Source organism: Sesamum indicum, linkage group LG8 (assembly GCF_026168435.1).
Source record: "Sesamum indicum cultivar Baizhima isolate 11 linkage group LG8, ASM2616843v1, whole genome shotgun sequence".
NCBI classification, from domain to species: domain Eukaryota; kingdom Viridiplantae; phylum Streptophyta; class Magnoliopsida; order Lamiales; family Pedaliaceae; genus Sesamum; species Sesamum indicum.
The window spans coordinates 17,848,184-17,873,140 of record NC_142664.1 but is presented as its reverse complement, the minus strand read 5'-3'; the positions used below and the strand labels follow the sequence as shown (position 1 = coordinate 17,873,140).

The 24,957-nt window shown below is 36.5% G+C and overlaps 3 protein-coding genes across 10 annotated transcripts; 2 read left to right on the top strand and 1 right to left on the bottom strand.

Annotated features, from left to right (window-relative positions):
* The first annotated feature begins 8,797 nt into the window (after nucleotides 1-8,797).
* LOC105167943 (equilibrative nucleotide transporter 3) lies at nucleotides 8,798-11,839 on the top strand. 6 transcript variants are annotated; one of them, XM_011087836.3, is made up of 10 exons: nucleotides 8,798-9,039; nucleotides 9,439-9,496; nucleotides 9,591-9,695; nucleotides 9,896-10,051; nucleotides 10,153-10,296; nucleotides 10,386-10,491; nucleotides 10,656-10,831; nucleotides 10,906-11,078; nucleotides 11,193-11,451; nucleotides 11,542-11,839. In XM_011087836.3, the coding sequence occupies exons 2-10, from the start codon at nucleotides 9,449-9,451 to the stop codon at nucleotides 11,650-11,652; spliced, it is 1,278 nt and encodes a 425-aa protein (XP_011086138.1). In that variant the 5' UTR covers nucleotides 8,798-9,039; nucleotides 9,439-9,448; the 3' UTR covers nucleotides 11,653-11,839. The 6 variants fall into 6 exon arrangements, with proteins under 6 accessions (XP_011086138.1, XP_011086139.1, XP_011086140.1 ...); XM_011087837.3 differs by lacking the exon at nucleotides 8,798-9,039 and adding an exon at nucleotides 9,068-9,132; XM_011087838.3 differs by lacking the exon at nucleotides 8,798-9,039 and adding an exon at nucleotides 9,125-9,202.
* Nucleotides 11,840-12,616: 777 nt separating this feature from the next.
* B160 (protein) lies at nucleotides 12,617-18,960 on the top strand. 2 transcript variants are annotated; one of them, XM_011087835.3, is made up of 15 exons: nucleotides 12,617-13,517; nucleotides 13,630-13,766; nucleotides 14,001-14,103; nucleotides 14,195-14,327; nucleotides 14,427-14,490; nucleotides 14,583-15,312; nucleotides 15,834-16,163; nucleotides 16,326-16,862; nucleotides 16,940-17,009; nucleotides 17,087-17,172; nucleotides 17,500-17,619; nucleotides 17,706-17,777; nucleotides 18,062-18,168; nucleotides 18,313-18,439; nucleotides 18,543-18,960. In XM_011087835.3, exons 1-13 carry the CDS (start codon nucleotides 12,909-12,911, stop codon nucleotides 18,068-18,070), a joined length of 3,000 nt encoding a protein of 999 aa, XP_011086137.2. In that variant the 5' UTR covers nucleotides 12,617-12,908; the 3' UTR covers nucleotides 18,071-18,168; nucleotides 18,313-18,439; nucleotides 18,543-18,960. The 2 variants fall into 2 exon arrangements, with proteins under 2 accessions (XP_011086137.2, XP_088740363.1); XM_088884237.1 differs by lacking the exon at nucleotides 14,427-14,490 and having other exon boundaries at nucleotides 12,618-13,517; nucleotides 14,654-15,312.
* A 472-nt stretch (nucleotides 18,961-19,432) lies between these two features.
* On the bottom strand, nucleotides 19,433-23,772 carry LOC105167941 (Protein kinase superfamily protein). 2 transcript variants are annotated; one of them, XM_011087833.3, is made up of 5 exons: nucleotides 23,298-23,772; nucleotides 21,570-22,911; nucleotides 20,501-20,770; nucleotides 19,998-20,153; nucleotides 19,433-19,799 (listed from the first exon to the last, which is right to left on the bottom strand). In XM_011087833.3, the coding sequence occupies exons 1-5, from the start codon at nucleotides 23,303-23,305 to the stop codon at nucleotides 19,680-19,682; spliced, it is 1,896 nt and encodes a 631-aa protein (XP_011086135.1). In that variant the 5' UTR covers nucleotides 23,306-23,772; the 3' UTR covers nucleotides 19,433-19,679. The 2 variants fall into 2 exon arrangements, with proteins under 2 accessions (XP_011086135.1, XP_011086136.1); XM_011087834.3 differs by having other exon boundaries at nucleotides 21,570-22,902; nucleotides 23,298-23,771.
* Nucleotides 23,773-24,957: the final 1,185 nt, after the last annotated feature.

Here is a 24,957-nt window from a genome sequence, read left to right as displayed (position 1 = left end):
CTTTCATTTTAATATATCAGAAAAAGTGAGAGGTTGCAAATTCAAGTTCTTGTTTATCTACACTAACCCCCCCCCCCCCCCCCCACACACACACACACACTTTATTCCCCTAGCTTTTAAAACAAATAATATCCAGTTTCAATTAGTTTTTTGGGAATTTTTTTTTTTATAAATATTTTGGATGGATTTCAGACCAATGAAATTTAGTCCCAACTTTAAAATCTGACAGACTTTCACTCTGAATAATTATCATCAAGATTGTGATATTATTTGAATATGATATACACAATGCAAAAATCTTTACTATTATTTATATTCATAATAAGTGTTCTCTTCACTAAAAATAATATTAAACATTTGTTCGTTTTTCATTTTTATTTTTATTTATTAAAAAAAAAACTAGAATCATGTTATGACAAACTCGAGACATAACCTTCACTGGCAAACTCTGTACTAATTAAATTGATCGAATAATAAGGATAAGTATATTATTCTTTTTTTATATTTGGTATAAATATACATAGGTCATGTAGTCTGGTTGAAAAATAGCATCTAATACCACAGATGTTTGTTTTTATTTAACAAGTAGACTCATCAAATTTGCTTAAACTAACAAAAACATTAAATAAAAATTTATATATTCCTGGGTCGATTTATTACTCATTTAGTGCAGGCCAAACAAATATTTTATGATCAAATTATCCTTATACATGTTATATTTGTAAAGGTAATTTGATTAGAAAAAATTTATTTTATCAATAATAAGTCAATCGAAGATAAATTTAAAATTTTATTAAATTTATTTGTTAGATAAAGGAAAACGTGGCCGTTTAATTTTGTTTTATTTAAGGGTAGGTGCGTGATGGCGGGCGACACCAGAAGAGCATGGGGTGGCCAACTTTATAAGGGCTGGTGTTGCCGGTTTGCCTCTTGATTGGTCGTACCTGGATTCTTCAATAATAATCATAATGGAAAGTTGTACGAAAACGTGATTCTATTATTTTTTTACCTAATGGGTATAAGTTCAGGCAATGAATTGTTAGGGATTTTAGGTTAATTAGTTGTAATCTGGCTGCCCACACCCTTGATTTAGTTTCCAACACACACACACACATATATATATATATATATGTAGATATGCCAAATATTAATATATATTTTCCATTTATAATTATCAAATCACGAATCGAGTTAAACTTATTTTTATTCAAATACTTGATTCATAATCACATAATAATTTCATTAATATCTCGATAAATTGAAGAATATACTAATATAATTAAAATTTTAACCATGTGATTAAGACATCATGTGTCCTTTTTTCTTAAATTTGGTAAAAAAATATTGAGGAGTAAGTAGGTAGTTATTTCCATAATCTCCATGAGTTCCCGAAACTTCTCCATTTCTTAGGCCTTAAACTTTTCATCATCTTCTTCGTCTTCATTTCACCCGCACCTCCTACCTTTTTCTCCCATAATTCCCACAACCCTTGACTTTTTTTTTTTTTTTTTTGGTTTTTGGGGTGGGGGTTTGAATCATAGGTCGTAGAAGACAGCAAAGGAGCATGGATACCTGAGGTTAGCTACATTTCTTACAGCTTTTTCACTGTCTTAATATGCAACAATCTGCTGCGTTTCAATTTTTATTTTTTCAGAAGAATATTCTCATAATAATTCTATGCAAGAGTTTGCTGGAGATGATTCCCTACACAAATATGAATTGGTAATCTCACCTTTGGTTGCTTCCTTTATTTTATTTTATTATTATTATTAAAATTAAATATATTTATCATCCTTGAAGTATACATGATCACACAAACATCCCCTAATGTTCAAAACGTACGAAAACTGTCCTGTAAGGAGTGGATCGGTCTCTGGAATACTTACAACTTCAGAAATTTATAGAGAATTACAGATGCTTCAAAATATTACAGACTTTCCTAAAATAAATTACAAGTAATCTAAGAAACAGTAAAGCAGAAACTATAAATAAACCGGGGAACAAAACCAGAATAGTGGAAGGGGACATAAACACTTTTGAACAGACGGCTCAGGCGCCTTAAGACCATAGGCCTACAGAGGCCAAAGGTCACAACCCTACACGGTTGCACAAAACAACTTTAAGCCACAAAGACTTTTAGAAAACCACAAAGGTTTAACCACACTATCCACACAGGAACGCCACAAAGGCTTTTATCAGAGAAACCACAGAGGTTGAGCCACAAAGGCTTTGTATTTCGGAGAACAGAGGAAGGAGAAGAAGATAGGATATGTTACTTAACCCTCGAGCCATAATAGACCAACCATTTAAAGGGGTTGTCTATTAATGGCGGATTAACAGCCATTGATTGGGAAGGCAGTCACACAGAACCCTAAGGGGTTATTGGGGGAATCCTAGGAGTCGGGTGAAGAAGAAGAGGCATCGGGGTAGAGAGTAGAGAGAAGACTGATTAGGGTTAATAGAATAGGAGTATTTATATCACGGGTAGGTAGGTCGAACCTTTGTGGGTTGGGTCGGGTCGAGTGGATAGATGGCCCAGTGGGCTTAAGTTGTTTGGCCGTCCGAGTGTAGGGCCCAGACATTTGGTTTGGGCCATAATTTCTTAACAATTTCCACCTTGGTCCAAACCAAGATGTCGGGTCTATAAGGTTTTCATCATTGCCGTAAGAACGGTACCTGCAAAGCAGAAAAGAGTTACAGGATAATAGTTCACAGATTAAGTATATCAAGACAGGCTTTGAATTTTTCCAAAGATAAGCATTTAGTACCCATATCTGCAGGGTTTTCTGCATATTTAACTTTTTCAAGGTTTATTAATCCTTTATTTATTACATCACGAATGAAATGATATCTTACATCTATATGCTTAGTCCTATAATGAAAAACTGGATTTTTGCAAAGTTGAATGTTTGACTGATTGTCAGAGAAAACAGTGAGTTTTTCATTTAGAAAACCAATTTCTGAAAGTAATCCCTTCAACCAAATGGCTTCCTTTATTGCCTCAGTAGTGGCAATATATTCAGCCTCAGTGGTTGAGAGAGCCACAATATTTTGAAGTTGAGACTTCCAACTTATGCATGCATCACATAGAGTAAAAATGTATGAAGTGATAGATTTTCTACTGTCCTTGTCATTAGCATAGTTAGAATCTACATACCCAACAAGTTTTGCTCCATTAGGACTTTTTGAAAACTTTATACCAAGTTTCTTAGTCCCATTAAGATATCTTAAAAGATACTTCAAGGTTTTCCAATGAGGGGAACTAGGGTTTGACATATACCGACTCAAACAACTAACAGAATAAGCAATATCAGGTCGAGTACTTACCATCAGATACATGACAGAACCAATAGCATTAGAGTAAGGCACGTTTTTCATTTTATCTTTTTCAGAATTAGTTTTAGGACTCTGATCCTTACTTAACTGGAAATGAGAAGCAAGTGGCACAGAGGATGGTTTAGAAGTTGACATTGAAAACTTTTCAAGAACACTTTGAATATAAGATGCTTGATTTAAGAAAATAGGTGAATTGGACCTATTTCTTTCAATGTTCATTCCAAGTATCTTTTTGGCATCTCCTAGATCTTTCATTTCAAAGGTTTTGCACAAATTTTTCTGTAGTTCTCTAATCATGCTTAGACTAGAACTAGCAATTAGCATGTCATCCACATATAGAACAAGAAAAATAGGCACATTATTAACATACTTAAAATACAGACAAGGATCATATGCACTGTTTTTAAAATCTAGAGAATGCATGAATTGATCAAACTTTTTGTTCCATTGCCTAGGTGACTATTTAAGACCATATAAGGATTTTTTAAGCAGACAGACAAGATTAGGATTTTTCTTATCAATAAATCCATAAGGTTGAGACATATAAATCTGTTCATCAAGATTTCCATGCAGAAAAGCGATTTTCACATCCATTTGTTTAAGTTCCCAATTAAATTGAGCAACCAAGGCAAGCAGAATTCTTACAGTAGTGAATTTAACTACAGGTGAGAAAATTTCAGTGTAATCTATTCCTTCTTTTTGAGTAAAGCCTTTAGCTACTAGTCTTGCTTTAAATCTTTTGTTGTTATCTTCTTCTTTTACTTTGAAAATCCATTTGCAGTCAATCACAGAAGCATTTTCAGGTTTAGGAACTAAAACCCATGTTTTATTTTCTTTCAAAGCTTTAAGTTCATCATGCATAGCAGATAGGCATTCTTTTGAGTATGGACTTTTTAAAGCTTCTTCATAAGAATTTGGTTCAATACTTTCAGCATTCAGGGCTAAGTGGTAATCTCTAAATCTAGTAGGGATTGTACATTGTCTAGGTTCCCTATCTCTTACTAGTTGATAAGAGTTTTCAGAGTTTTCATTTTCTGTCTCATTATGAACTTCCTGATTTTCTTCTCTGTTTTCTATTTCTTCCCCTTGTTGGTTATCTAGGTTGTTAGATTCCACCTTATTAAAGGTATTTTCAATGTTATAATTTTCAGTGGTTTTAGAAGTAGTGTTCAAACAAGGCATTTCAGACTCATTGAAGATTACATCTCTACTTACTACTACTTTAAAACCTGGTTGGTTTCTTAACCATAGTCTATAACCTTTAACACCTATTGGATAACCAATAAATACACATTTTTGGGACCTAGGATCTAATTTATCACCATTTACAAGACAAAAAGCAGAACATCCAAAAATGCGAAGAGAAGATAAATCAATATCACAATTAGACCATACTTTTTCAGGAATGTTTCCAGACAAAGGCACAGATGGTGATCTATTTATCAAATATGCTACAGTTAATAAAGCTTCACCCCAAAATGTTTTAGGTAATCCTGAACTTATTAAAAGACACCTAACTTTATTAAGTAAGGTCCTATTCATTCTTTCTGCTACACCATTCTGTTGTGGAGTATAAGGTGTAGTTTTATGTCTTTTTATACCATACTTATCACAAAGTTCAGAAAATTATTTATTGCAAAATTCTAATTCATTGTCAGTTCTTAAAGCTTTAAGCTTGAAACCAGTTTGATTTTCAACTAAGTTTTTCCAGTTTTGAAATTTCTCAAAAACATCAGATTTTTGTTTCATAAGAAAGACAAAAACTTTTCTGGAATAATTATCTATAATAGACAAGAAGTACCTATTGCCACCATGTGTATCAATGTTTGCAGAACCCCATACATCTGCATGCACATAGTCTAAAATGCATTTTGAAGAAGTGGGAACAGTGTATGAGGAAGTACGAAAACTAACTTTATGTTGTTTTCCTAGGATGCATTCATCACAAAAATTCAATGTGGCAGGTTTATCATGCAGAAAACCATTTTTATGCAGCAATTCAAGACCTTTTAAACTTATGTGTCCTAGTCTCTTATGCCACAAATCAGATTTTGTATTTTCAGACACATTTCTAGAAAATAAATCATATTGTACTTTACAAAGATAGAGATTTCTTTTCTTTTCTGCTTTAAAAATGGTTAAGGGCCCTTTGGTGATTTTCATTACCCCCTTACCCCATCTCCCTTCCAACCCATCCTCTTCAAAGGCTGAACAAGATAATAAGTTATGGGCAAGGCCTGGTACATATCTAACACCTCTAAGGGTAAGTTTAGAACCATTTTCAAATTTCAGAAAAACATCCCCAAAACCAAGAACATTACAAAGTTTCTGATTTGCCATAGAAACAGAACCTAATTTTTCTGTTTTAAAATTCATCAAAATATCTTTATAGGGCGTCATATGAAAGGTACATCCTGAATCTACAAGCCATTCAAACTTATTAGAATTATCAACAAAGTTAGTTTCAGAAATCATATAAACTTCATCAGAAGTTTCTTCAGAAACATTTGCAGAGTCATTTTGATTATTCTTCTTTGGTTTCTTACAATCTTTTATAAAATGTCCTCTTCCCCCACAATTATAACACTTATAATCCTTTTTAGTGTTTTTATCATTATTTCTTTTATTATGATATTTATTCCTAGATGGACTTCTTCCCCTGCTTCTACTACGGCTTTTACTATGTTTTCTGTACTTAAAGTTTTTATTGTTATCACTGTTTCTAGATTTAGTTCTCCCTCTTACAAAATTAACCTCATTGTTACTAGTACTAGGAGTATTTGTTTTTAAATCCATTTCTTTTGATTTTAAACCACTAATGACAGTTTCTAAAGACACATTATCACGATCATATTTTATTGCTGCCTTAACATCACCATAAGACTCAGGTATAACATTTAATAAAACAATAGGAGTATAATCATCTATATTTTTATCTTCAGTTAGTTTTATATCTTTAATTAATTTGGTAAAATCATCAATATTTTCTTCAATGTTTTTAGAAAGATCAAGTTTATACCTAAAAAAATTTTCTAACAGAAACAGTTTGCTAGGAAGTGAAGTTTCAGTATAGAGTCCCTCAAGCTTATTCCAAAGTTCTTTAGCCGAATTCTGTGTTCCAACTTTCCTTACTACAGAATCAGATAAATTTAAGATAATGGAACTGTAAGCATACTCATCATTTTCAAGCCGTTTTTCCTTAGAAACAGTTTCAAAATATTTTCCTTCAATGGCTTTAAAAACTTTCTGTTGTATTAAGATGCCTTTCATTTTTTGTTGCCATATAGAAAAATCAGTTTTTCCATCAAATGGTTGTAAATTATAACCAGACATTTTAGCAAGTTACAGTAATAGCACAAAATATTCACAGTTCAGATATTAAATAGCAGCAAAATTCCCAATCACAGAAAATATCCAAACAGCAAGATAAATCACAGTTAATAAATTGCTGGAGCCTTGACTACCCCTCCACTAGATACCCGACGGCTTCACGAGCCCGGCCAAGGGAGGTAAGCAGTAAGGGGTCGGGTAACTGGGACTGAAAATAAAGAGAGGAAGAGTTAGAACGAAGTTACCGTGAGTGGCCTCAGGCCAGAGACTTAACCCCGCTCTGATACCACTGTAAGGAGTGGATCGGTCTCTGGAATACTTAAACTTCAGAAATTTATAGAGAATTACAGATGCTTCAAAATATTACAGACTTTCCTAAAATAAATTACAAGTAATCTAAGAAACAGTAAAGCAGAAACTATAAATAAATCAGGGAACAAAACCAGAATAGTGGAAGGGGACATAAACACTTTTGAACAGACGGCTCAGGCGCCTTAAGACCCTAGGCCTACAGAGGCCAAAGGTCACAACCCTACATGGTTGCACAAAACAACTTTAAGCCCCAAAGGCTTTCAGAAAACCACAAAGGTTTAACCACACTATCCACACAGGAACGCCACAAAGGCTTTTATCATAGAAACCATAAAGGTTGAGCCACAGAGGCTTTATATTTTGAAGAACAGAGGAAGGAGAAGAAGATAGGATATGTTACTTAACCCTCGAGCCATAATAGACCAACCATTTAAAGGGGTTGTCTATTAATGGCGGATTAACAGCCATTGATTGGGAAGGCAGTCACGCAGAACCCTAAGGGGTTATGGGGGGAATTCTAGGAGTCGGGTGAAGAAGAAGAGGCATCGGGGTAGAGAGTAGAGAGAAGACTGATTAGGGTTAATAGAATAGGAGTATTTATATTACGGGTAGGTGGGTCGAACCTTTGTGGGTTGGGTCGGGTCGAGTGGATAGATGGCCCAGTGGGCTTAAGTTGTTTGGTCATCCGAGTGTAGGGCCCAGACATTTGGTTTGGGCCATAATTTCTTAACATGTCCAATTGACTTAACACCATTGGTGAAATTGTTCGTTTAATGCTGATGTGGTCTTTATTATTATTGGTTTCATAATAATTACTTACACCTTATTGTCTCTCATTCCACCACTAAAAGTTGCATTTAGAACATATATTAGTGTGTGTAGTACATCCAAATGTGTGTGTAATTAATTGCTGATTTTTTTAAAAAAAAATTGGCCATAAAAAAAATACTTTATAATAATAATAAGGTATAGATACTGTTTGCTTTTCTCTACGTTGAATTGACTATTATTATAAGCTGTACTAATCATAAGCTTACTTCACCTTTTGGTTTTAATAATAATAATTTGATCGCCCACTTGCATTCAATTATACAAATTCTCTATATTTTTTTATAAAATTATAAACACATTCTTATATTTTTATAATATCATACTAATTTTATTTTTATTTAATTATGATAATTTATTATTAAATAATTAAATATTTTCTCTTTTTTTAATGTTAGAAAAATTAAATAATAAAAAAATTAAATCCTAAAAAGAGAAAGAGTGTGTGTGTGTGAGAGAGGGAGAGAGGAGAGTGTGGGTGTGGGTGTGAGAGATAGAGAGATGGAGAGTCGGGAGATATATTTAGGAGCTTATAAGCTTAGGCAAACACACTGCTAACTAACCTGATATAATAATATTCATAACTTATTGAATCAATAAATATTGAAAAATTGCAAGTCGACATTTATTTTGTATTTATGTATTTGAATTCTGATTCCTAAAGATGGGCCGAGATAACGATCCTTTTGACTTTAATTTCTCAAAAAAAAAAAAAAAAAAAAAAAAAAAAAGAGCAGCTGGAGGGCGTATGACAAGTAGGAGACAGTTGGAGTTTACATTGTAGGCTTTGTAGATCAGTCAAACAGTAACTCTTCCGAAGTCCCGACATTACGCGCATACGTAACAAATGTATTTGCATCGAAAAGGACTCTGAAAAGGATGCTAAAACACATCCTTCTACACGTGTGAATCGAAACACAACCTAATGTGAAAATTTATGATTTTCAAACCCTAGATTGCCCAATCAGCGCTACTTCTCTATACTCTTTATAAAATTTATGGAGGGTGGGAGATTCTTGGGGAGCGGTTTTAAAGATAATTTTATATTCATCAGCCGGAAGCCACGTTTTTTCATGTGCTCAGCAGTCAACTATACGGAGTCATTTAATTCACACTGTGCCTATGAATAGGTGATGAGGAGAGTATCTATTTATAAAGAATCTTGTGAAAAGGGGGCTCTTGAATCTTGGGAATACAAACTTTCCAGTCAAACGACAACTCCGTTACTAAAAGGTAAAATCTTTCCTTCTTTCTCTCTTTCTTGGTAAGGGCTCTCTGCAAATTGGGCTGCTGCCCATCTCCTCTCTTGATAAGGACTATCTATTTGTAAATATCTCTGTTGTTTCTCTGCTTTGTTATTGATTCTGGGTGCGTTCAATATCAGATTTTTGAGATTGTATGTAATTATTCCGGTAGTGTTATCTTTGCTTTCTTGGTTTCAAGAATTTGATGAAACATGCTATGGTTTCCAGTTGGCGGGTTGACTTTTTAGTGAGATTTGATACATTGGTTCATGGTATTAATTATTATATGTCATGTTTTATTTGATGGAAAAAAGGTTGTTCTTTTCTGTATGAGTCTGTAGTTGTCTTAAAATTTAATGCTTTATCTTGAGCTTCTCTGTTCTTGCAGTGGACAAACCATGAATAACGAAGATTCAAGCGCAGCCTCACCTCCCATCAGGCTTGAGGTTCGTGTTAATTGTTTTTATCCCTGTAGGTAGGTTACCGGCTGGAACGTGTTTATGTTGTTTATGCATTTATGTTTTCTTGATCTAATTTCAGGGGAAGTCTCAGGCAATTGTGGTTTGTTTTTTTCTTGGGCTTGGATCTCTTGTCTCATGGAATAGTATGCTGACAATTGGAGATTACTACTATCAGTTGTTCCCGGTGAGCATATTCCCACCGCTTGATAGAAATTGTTCTTCTTTTCCGCTCGAATAATTGTTATTTCTGCTGTTTGTGCTTGATGATGAACTTGAGATATCCTGACGAAATTTTCTATTGTGAATCGGGAATATGGGCATTACCTTCTTGAATACTGCCTGCATATAATTTTGATTCAATTACGGTATGTCCTTTCTTTGTAGGACTACCATCCTTCTAGGGTGCTTACCCTTGTTTATCAACCGTTTGCACTCGGAACAATAGCAATACTTGCTTATAACGAAGCAAAGATTGATACAAGGAAGCGAAATTTGTTTGGATATATCCTTTTCTTCTTAAGCACATTTGGCCTTCTACTTGTAAGTTCTGCTCTCAACCATTTCGTACTAATCCCGTTTTTACCAGGCCTCGTGTTCACAGTAATTGATCCTTCTCTTCACTTGGATATCCATTTTACCAGATAGATCTTGGCACGTCTGGGAAAGGTGGGATCGCAAATTATATTGGCATTTGTGTTTTTGTTGCTGCTTTTGGAGTTGCAGATGCCCATGTTCAAGGTGGAATGGTTGGAGATTTGTCTTTCATGAGTCCTGAATTCATGCAAGTAAGATCTTTGCCCCACTCCGTGTCATGTTCAATATTCGATAAAAATAAGGATGGGATGTTTACCTCTGTGCTTGTCCAAACTTGCAGTCATTCTTTGCTGGCTTGGCTGCATCAGGAGCTCTGACTTCTGGCCTGAGGTTGATAACCAAAGCAGCTTTTGATAAACTTGATAATGGTCTTCGCAAGGGAGTTAGTAAGTTACTCTTCCCACTTTTGAAAATATTTGATCTTTAGTTGATGACTTCTCTGGTATAGCTTATTAGCTCAGTTTTGAACATTGAGAATCAAAAGCAAAAATAAACAGAAAAACATTGTGTGAATTGAGATGATAACACTGTTGTTTTTGTGATTCTGCAGTGTTATTCCTTGCCATATCGACATTCTTTGAGTTCTTATGCATTCTCCTATATGCATTTGTCTTTGGGAGACTGCCCATCGTGAAGTACTTCCGAAAGAAAGCAGCCTCAGAAGGGTCAAAGACAGTTAAAGCTGATCTGGCTGCTGCTGGTGTCCAGAAAACAGAGAGCAGCGCAGTAAGACTGTATATCAGAATCCAGACAGTTTCGCTACATAATTCTATTTCACTATTTCAAACATTAGAAAATAGCCTTTGTTATCATCACAGGATGGCGATGCCAAACACGAGCGATTGAGCAACAAGCAGCTGTTACGTCAGAATATTGATTATGCATTGAACCTTTACTTGATATATGTACTCACTCTATCAATTTTCCCTGGATTCTTGTACGAAAACACCGGTCATCACCAACTGGGTTCTTGGTAAGTGACACAACCATCGTTCTTCCTACTAATATTTATAGTTGAGTTTAACGGTTTGCTTTTTTGAAAACTCCCAAATTAGTGTCAGTTGTAAATTGCTTTTGCCATGTGTAGGTATGCAGTCGTCCTGATAGCAATGTACAACGTGTGGGATCTCATATCAAGATACATTCCTCTTATTGAATGCATTAGACTGGAATCTCGAAAGGGTCTCATGATTTCATGTTTGGCACGTTTCTTGCTCATTCCTTGTTTCTACTTCACGGCCAAGTATGGAGACCAGGGATGGATGATAATGCTAGTTTCGTTTCTAGGCTTATCAAATGGCTATCTTACCGTCTGTGTGCTCACAGCAGCTCCCAAGGGCTACAAGGTGAGTGGAAAACACATCAAATTCACAGAACCCTGAACAATTCTTAGGCTTTGTGACTCTAACATGGATGAGAACTATTCGTTTGTGCAGGCACCGGAGCAGAACGCATTGGGTAATTTGCTAGTCATGTTTCTTCTTGCCGGCATATTTTCAGGAGTCGCTCTTGACTGGTTGTGGATCATTGGGAACGGGACATTTTAAGCAGATGTAGTTCAGTTTCTACTAGTTTCTTCTATTTTCTGGCAATGTGTATAGTCTCAAGTTAAGTACAACATCTCAGTAGTTTTCTTTCCTTTATGTGTAAATAGCAGACCAGTTAAGTGACTGATGTCTTCTGATTCTTATGGCATTTCCTGCCTTAATAACGGGACAAGAATCTTTATGACAATTACAGCATCGTCGTCTTGATTATATTATTATTATTATTATTATGTATTTTTCATGTTTAAGATTGAAAAAAGAACATTTGAAATTATTTCAGAAATATTTAAATTCAGACTTTGGGCTTATAAAAGTTAAATTCAGTATAGGCCCATCTTACTGACCCATCCCGCACTAGTTTCACACACGTCGAACGAATACAACTAGGCTTCCCTTCCACTCGAATCAGACAAGTATACGTTTAAATTTCTGACGCATCAAAATGATTTCTAATTCAAGTAGGAAAAGACACTTCTACATGCAACTTATAACAGAAGAAAAACACTGTCATTGTAACATCTTATACCGCCAATGTCAGGCCGCCTATACAAATTTAATACTGTCTAGTAACTTCACATCACCTCACAAAATCCTTTCTTTCCCTTCTCACAGGAATGAGAATCTTGCATTGATCAGACATGAAATTCAGCTCCTGATCAATCAAGAATCACAAGATCAAGAAGATTATCCTCTACTTTTATTTCCTACATTGGGAAGATATGATCTCAAGTGTAATGTGGAATGTTGCTGATATAGGAAGTAAGAAATAGGCAACAGATCAAATTCAGGACAAAGTAACAACAGAGATTGCAAAAATCAGGCCCTGTTGAAAAATACACATTTTTCTTTCTTGGCTGTCGGAGTTTCTTGAGGGGCATTGAAGAAAGGGTATACGTATACTGTGTGTGATTGCACGTTGTGTGTGTGTGTATAGGTATAGATGTAGTTACAGGGAGGGAATATAGAGATGAGGAGAGGAGTGTATATATGTACATATAAATTGAGAGTCAACAATTAAATATAAGTGGGAGTGTCATTATATTCCACCTGTGACTATACTCTGAAGCGTCCTGTAGACCTCTTTTCCTATCTCTATATCTTCTCGTCTCTCAATAAATACACACACACACACACACATATACATACATACATTTCTGAAACCCTAGAATACTATTGCGTCTCTTTTTCTCTTCCTCTCTCTTTATTGTTTAGGGGGATTTTTTAGCTCTCGTAGCGTTTGGTTTGATTCTGAAATTATGGGGAAAATGCGAGAGAAGGATCCGCCGCCGGAGGAGTTTCGGTGCAAGCGAACCGACGGACGTCAATGGAGGTGCAAACGTCGAGCGATGGATGGGAAGACGCTCTGCGATATTCACTATCTTCAGGGGAAACACCGTCAGCACAAGAGGAAAGTTCCGGACTCGCTCAAGCTGGAGAGGAAGGTGACGAAGAAAAGGGCAAATAAGAATGGAGAGAATAGTCGTAGGGTTTTGAAGGTGGCGAAAATACCACTGGAGGTGGAGGAGAAGAGCCGGAGGAGAGATGTCTCGGAGGCGTTGGATGGGGCTCTCAAGAGGATGAAGCTGAAGAGGGGAGACTTGCAGTTGGAATTGATCAGAGTTTTCCTGAAGAGGCAGGTGGAGAAGAAGAAGGAGAAAGACTTGAAGGAAAATACGGTTGGGGATGAGATGAGACAGTTGCCTTATGGAGTTATGGCTATTTCGCAATCACCTTCAAGTTTGCAGAATTTCCGCCAAAATGATGGTTTGGATGTGAAACTAGGTGTGGATTCCTGTGGTAATTCGTTTATTCAGAGGCATTTTCGATCAAAAAATATTGAACCACTCCCAATTGGTACAATGCAGGTTGTTATCTCGCATTCTTGTAATTCTTTACTCAGTTTACACACTGTTAAGTGATCCAACTGTTATCATGTTTTCTAATAATTGATTGCAAATTCAATTGATTCTGAACTAGGTTGTTCCATTTGCGGAGAATGTCAAGAGAAAGAAGATAAAGAAATGCCATTGGTGCAGGGAAAGTAAATGTCGTTGCTTGATTAAGTGTTTGACTTGCAGGAAACGCTTCTTTTGCGTGGATTGTATTAAAGAGAGGTCTGTGCAAAGTTGCTTATCTTCTATCATATTTTGTATTTTAATGTGCAAAGTTGCTTATCAGGGCTATCAAAATTGAGAATTTCTGAACTCAAAAAATGACAGATGTAATTACTAAAACGTCTAAATTTGACATTCAGAGCTAGGATTGGAGAATGTGTTTATGCTTTATTCTTGATATAACATTATAGTCTCAGAACAAAGTGGCATTTATATAATATGAATTTCATTTAGGTATCTTGAAAAGCAAGAAGTGAAGGTGCAGTGCCCTCCCTGTCATGGAACTTGTAGCTGTAAGCTCTGCATGAAACAGCAACACAAGGCTAACAATCATAAGGTTTGGCAGAGGAATTGCTGATTTTTGAACTATGGAGTTCTTGAATAAGCATCGGTAACTGATTATCAGCTTTCTACAACCTTTCTTCCAGGAGTATTATAGAGGTGGAAGGAAGCTTGATAGGATACGATTGCTTCACTATCTAATCTACATGCTTCTTCCCGTGCTGAAAAAGATAAACCGTGATCATGGCCTCGAACTTTATACAGAATCTCAGGTAACAGGTATGAGAATGCATGAGCTCTTCCTGTAATCACTGAGTTGGTTCCTTTATTTGATGATAATTCATGTAGTCATGTTTCTCAATTTTCTACTTGCAAAAGGAAAAGAACAATCTGAAATCCAGATTCCACAGACTAAATTGAAATTTCATACATCACAATGCTGGTAAGTTTCATTTTGCTCTCATGTCTAAGTGCTTCATGCAATCAAGGAACCTTCCTTTTGACTGTTGCTTGTGGTGATAAATTATTGTGCAGCAATAAATGCAAAACTTCAATTGTGGACTACCATAGGACCTGTGCAAACTGCTCGTATAATCTTTGCTTAGGTTGTTGCCAGGAGCTTTCTCAACATAGCTTATGTGGAAGTTTTAAGCTCAGAAGTTGCAAGAGAAGGAAAACCTATTCAGCTGGTGATGAGCTACTAACAAAGCAGAAAATTTCAAGGCAAAATTCTGGTGGGCTACCTTGTCGGTCCATTATCTCCTCACAAAACTGGGAAACTTGTGAAGATGGCAGTATCCCTTGCCCATCAACAGATATTGGAGGTTGTGGTCATAGCCTGCTTCATTTAAGAAGTATGTTTCCATTTAACTGGACTAGTGACCTGGAAGTTAGAGCTGAAGAAATATTGTGCAGCTATCACTTTCCAGAAACTACAGATGTTTCTTCATGCTGCTCTCTGTGCAACAATATCAGCACTCATGATGGTGAAGTTAAGCCTCGGGGAGTTCCGTATAGGAGAATAGGTTTCAAAGGAATCTATCTGTATTCACCTACTATAAAGGATCTTCATCAGGAAACTCTAGAGCATTTCCAGAATCACTGGGGTAGGGGCCACCCTGTAATAGTCAGAAATGTGCTTCAGCGCACCACGAGTTTGTCCTGGGATCCTATTATCATGTTTTGCTCATATATTGAGAATAAAAGCTCTGGATCCTGGAATGAAGATGGCAAGAAAGATACAAATGTCTTGGATTGGTGTGAGGTCTGTAATTTACTGTATGTGTCTGTGTGTGTGATCCAGCGAGGCAGTGATATATCAATTATAGTAGCATTTGATGATTTATATCAAGAGAATTTTACCTCTCACTTGACAAAGTATTGATCATAATGATGCAATAGCTCAGCAGCATAGTACTGGAAATGAGATTCTTACCAATTCTTCTCTAGTGTTTTGTTCTTTTCAGTGTCTGTCTTGTTTTTAGTAGTTGCACCTGCCCATAAACATAGGAGAGGAGGGTTTCTTTTGTTCCTTGAATATGCACAAATTCTATGTTCTGCAAAAACGGTGTTGTAATCATGAAATTCCCACTGGATTACTATGACATGACCATTGTGTTTGCTCACTTCATTTCAGATACAAATTATTGTCTTACAACACTTCAGTATCATGAAGTCTCCTTCATGGCCTTTCCTTTTGGCTTCCTGTTACTGCATCACATTTTGATGAAATTTATTTCCTTTTCACCTCATCATCATATAAATCTGAGCTATATGCCATTGCAGGTAGAAATTGACCGGAGGCAAATATTCATGGGGTCGCTAGAGAAGAGAACACATGCAAGCGTGCAACAAAAATTTCTAAAATTCAAGGCCTGGCTTTCTTCCTGTTTATTTCAAAAGCAGTTTCCTCTCCATTATAATGAGATCTTAAGTTCTTTACCACTTCCAGAGTACATCAATCCAGTATCTGGCATTCTGAATGTGGGTGTGAAGTTGCCGAAGGAATTTCCAAAGCCTGATTTAGGTCCCTGTATCTATTTCTCATATGGCGGTCCGGAGGAACTTATGCATGCTGATTATTTGTCAAAACTGTGTTATGAATCACATGATAAGGTATATAGAGTTGGTTAAATAATGTAGAGTATCCTTCTTTTGCATGAAGATAGCGTCATACTTTAGTAAACCTTGCCCCACGTTGGTGTATACATCACCAAAGAAAAACATTGATCGACGTACAGGCAAGCCCTAACTTACTCCATTGGCTTCTAATCTCAGGTTAATATTCTCGCTTATGCGACAGATGCACCAATTTCACAAGAGCAGATTAATAAAATTGAAAAGTTAATGAAGAAGTACAGGGCTCAAGAGCGCCATCATGGGCAGTCATTTAGTAATTCTAGTGATCAGAAAGGCAAATCATCTTTGCAGAGTGAAGACACTGGTGAATCAAGCTTGCAGGAAATTGGAGAAAAGATACACCTGCCCAATGGAATTGAAAATGTACCGTTTTACTCCGATGAACCCCTTAAAGTTCACAAACAGGATGTTGAACATGGGATTTTATCGGATGAAAGTGACTCTGATGCTGAGGCGTCATTTCATTTTAGTGGAAGTATTGAAAAGTCTGAAGATTCTGATGAGTATTTTCAAGGGGAGGATACGGAAAGCTCTTGTTCCAGTGACGATAAGCAAGGGACGGATTCTTGTGGTGCCCAGTGGGACATTTTTCCCAGAGAAGATGTACCTAAACTTCTCGAATACCTTAGGAGACACTCTAATGAGCTCAGCTCTGCCTGCAGCCACTCAAAGCATGTATGATTATTAAAAAGAAAGAATTATTACAAACTGCAATATAAGAGACAGTTATGATTCGTGTTCATCTGTAACAGGTTCATCCCATTCTTGATCAGAAGTTTTTCCTTGATGCATATCACAAATTGAGACTTAAAGAGGAGTTTGGTAAGTAGTGTTGCAGGTTCCTATTTCTGTCAATAATTAATAATGCATGCTTAGTATAGCTTGCTCTCACTTTTCAGATATTCAACCATGGACTTTTGAGCAATATACTGGGGAAGCTATCTTCATTCCTGCTGGATGCCCATATCAAATCAGAAAAATTAAGGTCGTATTCTGGTCTCTCATTATCTTCATTTTTATTTAAGCCCTCTATCGTGTTGAGTGTGTTTTATGTGCATTGCTGCACGGGTGCCTTTTTCTAATTGAACTAGATGCCTGTGTCTAGAATTTGAAAGGGGATAGAGCGTTTTAATAGCAGAGTTACTGGAAATGTCTGGATTGTCCCTCTTCAGCCAACTAGCCAAAACTAGTTTTTTCAGATACTAGCGACTTATGCCTATGTATTTTGCTCTATGAATTTTGCAACTGAATCTCTGTTTCTGGGACTCAAGTGAACAGCTTCTTACTAGTGATAACTGTTTGACTTTTCCAGTCTTGTGTCAATGTCGTTTTGGACTTCATCTCACCAGAAAATGCTACTCGCTGCATCCAATTGAAAGATGAAATTCGTCTTCTTCCTATGCGACACAAAGCCAAAGGAAAAGTGATGGAGGTATGAACTAAAAATATATGTAATACCAACAATTTTTCTCTGTATTTGTTTGAAGTGCATTACAAAACAGAAAATGTCTTTTACAGGTGGAGAAAATGGCTCTCCACGGTATCAGTGCAGCAATTCAAGATATATGCAACCTCACGCCTTTGGAGCAGGTACTCCTCGGAAACTTCTCTAATCAATTTCTTGCTTTGGGTTCAATTGTCGAGCTAGTTAGACTCTGGATGGAGAGTCTTGTGGGTGAATGGTTGTGGAATCCAGATTTTCTGCCAATTCCGAACTTCCCACTGGACTATCTTGAGAAATCTAATGTCATGCGGCTTGTGTAAGCCATATCCCAAGCAATTTATCAGTCATAAGAATATTTCGCTGATGGGTAAAAATCATGAATTGTTTCTATCTTATCATTTAGTTTTTTAACTAAATCTACTCTATCCAGGATGCATGAGGAACTGATGGAAACATTTGCTATTTATGGAGACGAACACTAAGTCTTGTTCCATTGGGTGGATTATGATGTACTCAGAACCTTTATCGCATCCCCCTGTAAGTTACTAAATCAGGATCTCCTTTAATATTGGTTGCTTTGTTCGACTTTAGTTCTCTCACGCAGATGCCATGGGGAAGACTAGACTAGAAGTTTTTGGATGATTGTTTTTTGTCTCTTACTAATCAATGACCATGTTGCAGTGACTTAAACATTTGCTGAAGCTCCAAAACATATTATCTTAGAGAGCAAATGTTCTCTTTGACATCTGCCGTTTCTGCTGTTCCCTACTGATATCAAAAAGACTAATTCCTGTACCTCGAGTAAGAGGTAACTAAACTCACATTATGATATCCCCAACTAAGTCTTGCTGCTTTAGACTTGAATTTGAGAATGTTGTCGGCATGACAGCTGACATTGTGAATGCTCGCAGATGACAATAATCTCCTACTTCCAATGGTGATTTGGCTGGCCGGTTACCTTTTCTTCAGGGTGGAAAACATGGTAAAACCGAGGAGTCTCAATTGGGTTTTCTAACTCGTGCATGTACTATTATCACTATTTTCATTCTTGATCCACATTCATTCAAAATCGAAGTAGATAAATGATTTACTATGTATAGACATTTCACTCACACTAGTTTTGATGCAGCTTATAGTGCAAAAAAGTTGCAAAGCTGCATTCTTGTGCATCTGTTAGGCATGGCTAAAAATAGAGGGATTATGTAGTGGCTGCTTGCCCAGCCTGTGCAACCTACTCCTGCAGTAGAGACATAATTTTTGTAAAGAAGAAAGGAGTATGAGCAACAGCTAAATTTGTATATTTCATTCCATTGAATTCCTACACCGTAACATGATGAGTAGTGTTGTTTGTCTTTTATAATGTATGTAAAAGCAGTGCCAATCCAAAAATGTAGACTAAAGAAAACATCTTCAACTGAAAGCATCTGCACTTTGGGATGCATCCGACTTTAGAAAAACAGCGCTGGTTCCTGCAACTGCACCAACAAAACTGTCACCAAGCTTGCGTCGTGCAAGATTATAGTTTGCACAAAAAGCAAACAGGTCAAAAGGTGCTCAAACAAACTATAAACCAATCAAAGAGTCTGAACTCTTACAAAAATTGATTTGAGCAAAAAAGGTAGTCTTGATAAATGAAGGTCTTTTTTTTTTAGAATCGGAAATTTGTTGTCAAAACTGCAAGTACCACCCACGAGCTTCCATGCCACCCTACCTCAATACAGTTGGAGTTTTGCTGCATATAGAGAGCCAGGAATGTAGCAAACGCCTACACTAACCCTTGTTGGAGAGTGAATCATGAGAATAACAAATCAAAGAATTCCAGGCACTTATTTATTACCTTAATGTCCTCGTGAGTGGGTTTAACATGGCCACTGTAACCAGAACAATGCAATGAATAATACAAGACAAAACGTCCTTACAAAATTGTGACTTTGAGTATGAGAGCAAGCTAAAGATGTTATATGCAAAGCAATTTTATATGTCGACTGATATACAGTTGTCTTCTACAGTCGAATTGTTGTGCACTACTAGCAGCTTTTGAAGACCATTCATGGCGCCATAAGCCCCTCGATCGTGTAAGACAGTGATTCTGCCCAGTCAGCTTTGAGAAGCAGCGTCTGCAGTGTATGCATCACATCATAATCTGGATCAAGCTTCCTCTGCCAGCCCTACAATCCAAAATTAATATATCAAACAAAATTGGCCACAGGGCTGGCAACAATCATCTACTAAAGAAAATCATCTGGACAGGCATACACTTCCAGAAAATTGGATTTTGTTGAATAACAGAAAGCAAAAGCAAACACAACCAAGAGATATATAGCAGACAGTTCCCAGCCAGAATAACTGAAAATCAACGAGACTACCTCAAGGACCAGAACTGTCACCATCACAGTGCAAACATTGCCATCCACATTTACCCTATGACGCCGAACCTGCTCAAGTAATTGCTGCATGCACTCAGCAGGGTGGACCACATCTCCTTCTGGTGTACCCCAAAAATCAAATGACTCTTTCACTTCCTGTCAGAGCAAAGCAATTAAAGTGAAGCACTTCATGGTAATCGACCTCTGCAGGCAGTGAAGCAGTGTCTTCCAGAACCTCATGGGTATTTTAGGTATCTAAAATGAGAATATAACAAAAGAAACCCGAGAAGATATACCAAGAAACATGCTGCAATAGGAGAATTTTCTACAGTTTTAAACATATAAAGACGTGATTACTCCAAATATGTACAGAAATGTGACTCCCTCCATTCCATGTTTACCAAGGTAAAATTGCCTCAGAACAAAAAGCTTCACCAAAGGTACTGTGTCTAATCCATGCAGCATTAGATTAGCCATAAGAAATTCAAATGCAAGTTATTCACCTGAATGAAAGCCTCTGGATTGGGACAGTTCTGCTTCTTTGACAATCTAAGTGTGCACTCAGCTGCTGTACGACCATCTCTACGAGCAACAGCCTTAAAGAACTCCAGTAAATTTATGCGATCATTCTTAGAAAGTTCAGCAGTCATGCCCACGTCAAGAAATATAACATGAGGCTTGGTTTTGAAGAGCTTTTTGTTAGAACGCTTGCTCCGGGCTACACGGACAAGGATGTTTCCAGGGTGCATGTCAGCATGAACAAAGTTGTCTACCTGACAGGCGAAGAAAAATATCAGACGGGTGAACAAGCCGTCCAACACATAATTAAGCACACATTAGGAAGGCTAGTCGTCTTTTTCCCAGCATAGACAGTTGGAATAAGTTGAAACATTAACCTAGTAACTAATCCAAGTTTTTGAGTCTAACATAATGTCATATTGAGAAAAAGAAAAGAATGATAGAACAAACACTAAAACGAGCAGGCATTCAAAACGAGGGTCACTACAGAACACAAAACTCAAACTGCAAATCTTAATCACTTTCTAGCCAATTTCAATTCTTCAATACTGGACATGAGATGACAGAGCAACAGGAATAATCCATTGCATCACAAATCAAGACAACACCTTCAGCTATGACTGAGCTTCATGCTGCATTTTATCACTGGCCTACAAAGAAGTATGTAATTGATACAACCTGTCCCCTATAGATCAACAAAATATCCTAAACAAGATGCAAATAATGAACTATGTAAATTGTCTCATACACCTCATAGTTTTTACCCAAAATCCATTAGCTAGCCAAAGCAGAGACAAATTGACTTCACGATTTGGTTATTAATCAGAACGCACAAGCAACATTCATTAAACTGGAGTACCACCACAGCTATATGACAACATGCTGATAAGCCCCCAATGATAATAAAATTAATCCGGAAAGAAAACAATAAAAAGAAGCATCTCCTGCTCATGCATGATCATAAGGAAGAGAGAATTTAGATCGCTAAATTCAAATTAAGGACTTATTATGTCTAAGGAAGATAGAAATGAGGCAAAAGGTAATATAAGATACCAAGAGCATCTTCAGCAGTGCATGGGTTCCAATATGGGCAAGAGCACTTTTAATTCGATCATTCCCCTCAAGCTCATCGACATAGTGAGAGACACTCTCCCCATGCTCAAAGGTTTCTACCAAAACAGCCGGATGGACTAGAGGATATACAGGCTTTGGGAAAGAAACATCCTTCCATCTGCGAAAATTATATATGAAGCGGCTCAGATGAGCAGCTTCTCGAGCAAGATCCACTTGAGACATCATGAAAACTGCAAACTGCTGGACACTCTCGTCCAATCTCAACCAATTCAGTGCAGGAATATAGGTTGAAATTTTTGCCACTATATTAATTATCTCAAAATCCCTTTTTATGGATTCCCCCACTCCTGGATGTCTCACCTTAACTGCAACTAGCATTGGCTTGATCTGGCGGCCACGATAACGAGACCGCAAAGAAGCTCGATGCACTTGAGCAATACTTCCAGACGCCACAGGTTCTTCCTCAAAGTCATCAAAAATTTCAGAAATTTTACGACCAAAAGCTTTTTCAATAGTCTTTTTTGTGTAGGCAAAGCTATGTTCAGGTGCTTGTGTGTGAAGTTTCGACAATTCCATGCACAAGTCTCTAGGGAAAAGATCTGGTCGCGTGGCCGCCCACTGTCCCCATTTTATGAATGCCGGACCTGCTCTTTCTAGAGTTTGGTGAACAACCTGAAGCCACAATTTCCTAAACTGTGGTCCAAAACTATCTGCAAAAGGAGCCATGGCAATGCTTGGTGTGAACAAAACAGCCAGATATAAAGCTCTCAGCAACAAGAAAATGCATTCAAACGCCGAAAGGATTAGTGTTGTCAAAAAAAGATGGCTATCCTCAGCACGCATGTAAAAAGTATTCCTTGGCTGAAAGATATCAGCCTCTGGAGTGGCTTGTGCCCATGCTATCTGGGTCCCGCACATCAGAGTAAATATGCCAGGAACAACTATGTAAGAGCGGCTCAAACCCAAGCTGACTGCCTGAGCAATACGATTTATAGGGATACGAGTACGCCCATTAAGTACAGATGCCCGTGCCATCCTCTTCCAAGCAACTTGGGCATGATGTGCTATAGTATTACTGGCGGGAATGGCCGAGTAACTCCTGATGCAACTATTGCAGAAACCTTTTCCCATTTCATGGGTTGCATTCCAAGCATGTCTCTTGCTTGGCAACAAGTTCTGCAACAATCTGTATTGAGGAGAACATAATCCAGCTCTAACAACACTTCCATGTTTTGACCCTTCTAAACAGATGCTAATCCTTTTTGTCCACAAAGATGACGATACTCTTCTGATATTTCCGACTGTCAAGAATCTGCAACCTCTTAAGGAGGTTAAAATACCCACATATTAGTATATTTAATAAAGAAGCAAAGAACAAACTACTCCAACACCAATTCCAAACTCTCATACATTGGCATGCATAAACTAAATTCCAACTACAAAGGCGCGTAATTTAGATTAGAAATTGTTGGACTCACCAAAGAAGGCAAAATCTCAAACATTATAAATCTGTTTATCGATAGTATACAACATACCTTCAAGAAACTGCCCCAACAATACACACTTGGAGGGGGAAAAAGGAAACAGCTTGAAAACAATGACCGTAGATAAAATTAAGCAAATAGGGAGAAGGCACTTTAGGAAAATTACGCAAAACAAGGGAACTACGACAAAGCGGAGAAAAAGAGAGAAATCGCTGCGACGGACCTCGACATGGCGAATACTGAGCTTGAGATAAAAGGGTAGGGAGTAGCGTGTGCTGGAGGATCACTACGTCGCCGACGAGCATTTTCTAGAGATGAATGAAGATTCAACCATATGGATCACAGACCATTCACGAATTCAAGATTCAACACCAGCGGAAACAGTCAATTACAGCTTCCTCACTCAAATTCATTACATAACAAACAACAAACGAAAGAGAACAAAAAAGAAAGGAAATCCGTCGCTCAACTGGTAAAATCAGTAAGAGAAATTTCGAGCAAAATTACAAGTGTAGGATTGGTAAAACCTAGGCGATGGCGGCGAAAGATGAAAGCGTATGAAGAAGAAGGAAAGCCGGGTTCTGTATTAAGGGTCGGACCCCCGTGCCCTATGACGTTTCGGTAATTTGGGTTCGGATTTTGGCTCATGAGCCTCTCACTTACGCCGACCTATATATTCTTTCCTGCCGAAATATCTTTCTTTCTTGTCAAATTAAGAATCAGTATGCCCTAATTTTTCGGAAGTTCTGACTTTATTACATTCTCTTTTGCTGTAAGATAACAAAATTGCACCACATAATTATTATACCTAACAAAATTTACAAATAGTTCTTTTAAATTATGATATATATTTAGCAATAATCAATAAATTGTGTAATTAGATAATATATCAATTCGATAAATATCTCAATATAATAACGAATTATTAAAAAATATAATAAAATGAGACAAATATCACATTTGACGGGATTTGAACCCATTACAGTATGTCCAATTTGTTCATAAATCTCAATTTTAAGTTTTTAATCAGATTAAAACGTCTTTGGTTGATTATACATTATAGAGACGAACATTCAAATGAAAATTTTAAAAACTATTAGACAAATTGTGAATATTTGCGTTCGACAATAATAATAATAATTTTAAATTCTTGAATTGTTCTTAAGGTTTTAGAAAAATGAAACTTGGCTCATTGTTTCATTTATTATCATATTTGGTCATTTTCACATAAAAAAAATAAAATATTTTGAAATGAGAAAACAAAGCTATTAATTTAATTTAGAGAGGGTTGAAAAATGTGGGTCTTTTTCACAAGTGAGGGGCGGTGGCGGTGTGTTGTTACATCCTTAATAATAATAATAATAATGAGGATGATCACATTTGCGGCATCAAATGTTCCAAGTAAACCACTCTCCACCTCTATCCATGTTTCAATAAATCTATTAATATATATACATTACAAATAGCTTTTAATAAATACTCATTTCAAATTTATATCTCTTAATTATTATAAAATCAAAATTAGGGTCAAATACACTTTGCATCCCTAAACTATACGTCATGTAACAATTACCCTCTAAACTAACAAATGGACACTTGCCCTCTACAGTTAAATTTTTAGACAGTGTTGCCCTTATATTATATATATATTTAGTTCAAAAAATTTCTTTTTTTTTAGTAATTTTTTATTTAAGTTTAATTAAACAAATTTAATTGGAAAAATATGTATATAATTTGTGAGTTAAATAGTTTGAATTTTTTTTTATAAACTCAAAGTTAACTAACAAAATGAGTACAATAATATACAAAAAAAAATTCATGAAAATATTTTATTAATTGATAATAAAATTAAGTTATTGACTATTTATTCTTTTAGATAAAAA

Excerpts from the sequence above, each read along its gene's own strand:
- LOC105167943 (XM_011087836.3), top strand. The coding sequence starts at position 9,449 with ATGAATAACGAAGATTCAAGCGCAGCCTCACCTCCCATCAGGCTTGAG. Across the intron at positions 10,297-10,385 it reads TGAGTCCTGAATTCATGCAA|TCATTCTTTGCTGGCTTGGC; the intron begins GTAAGATCTTTG and ends CCAAACTTGCAG. Across the intron at positions 10,492-10,655 it reads TGGTCTTCGCAAGGGAGTTA|TGTTATTCCTTGCCATATCG; the intron begins GTAAGTTACTCT and ends GTGATTCTGCAG.
- LOC105167941 (XM_011087833.3), bottom strand. Across the intron at positions 20,154-20,500 it reads ATCCAGAGGCTTTCATTCAG|GAAGTGAAAGAGTCATTTGA; the intron begins GTGAATAACTTG and ends TTGCTCTGACAG. Across the intron at positions 19,800-19,997 it reads TGACAGTTCTGGTCCTTGAG|GGCTGGCAGAGGAAGCTTGA; the intron begins GTAGTCTCGTTG and ends TTTGGATTGTAG.
- B160 (XM_011087835.3), top strand. The coding sequence starts at position 12,909 with ATGGGGAAAATGCGAGAGAAGGATCCGCCGCCGGAGGAGTTTCGGTGC. Across the intron at positions 14,491-14,582 it reads TTTCATACATCACAATGCTG|CAATAAATGCAAAACTTCAA; the intron begins GTAAGTTTCATT and ends ATTATTGTGCAG. Across the intron at positions 17,173-17,499 it reads ATCAAATCAGAAAAATTAAG|TCTTGTGTCAATGTCGTTTT; the intron begins GTCGTATTCTGG and ends TGACTTTTCCAG.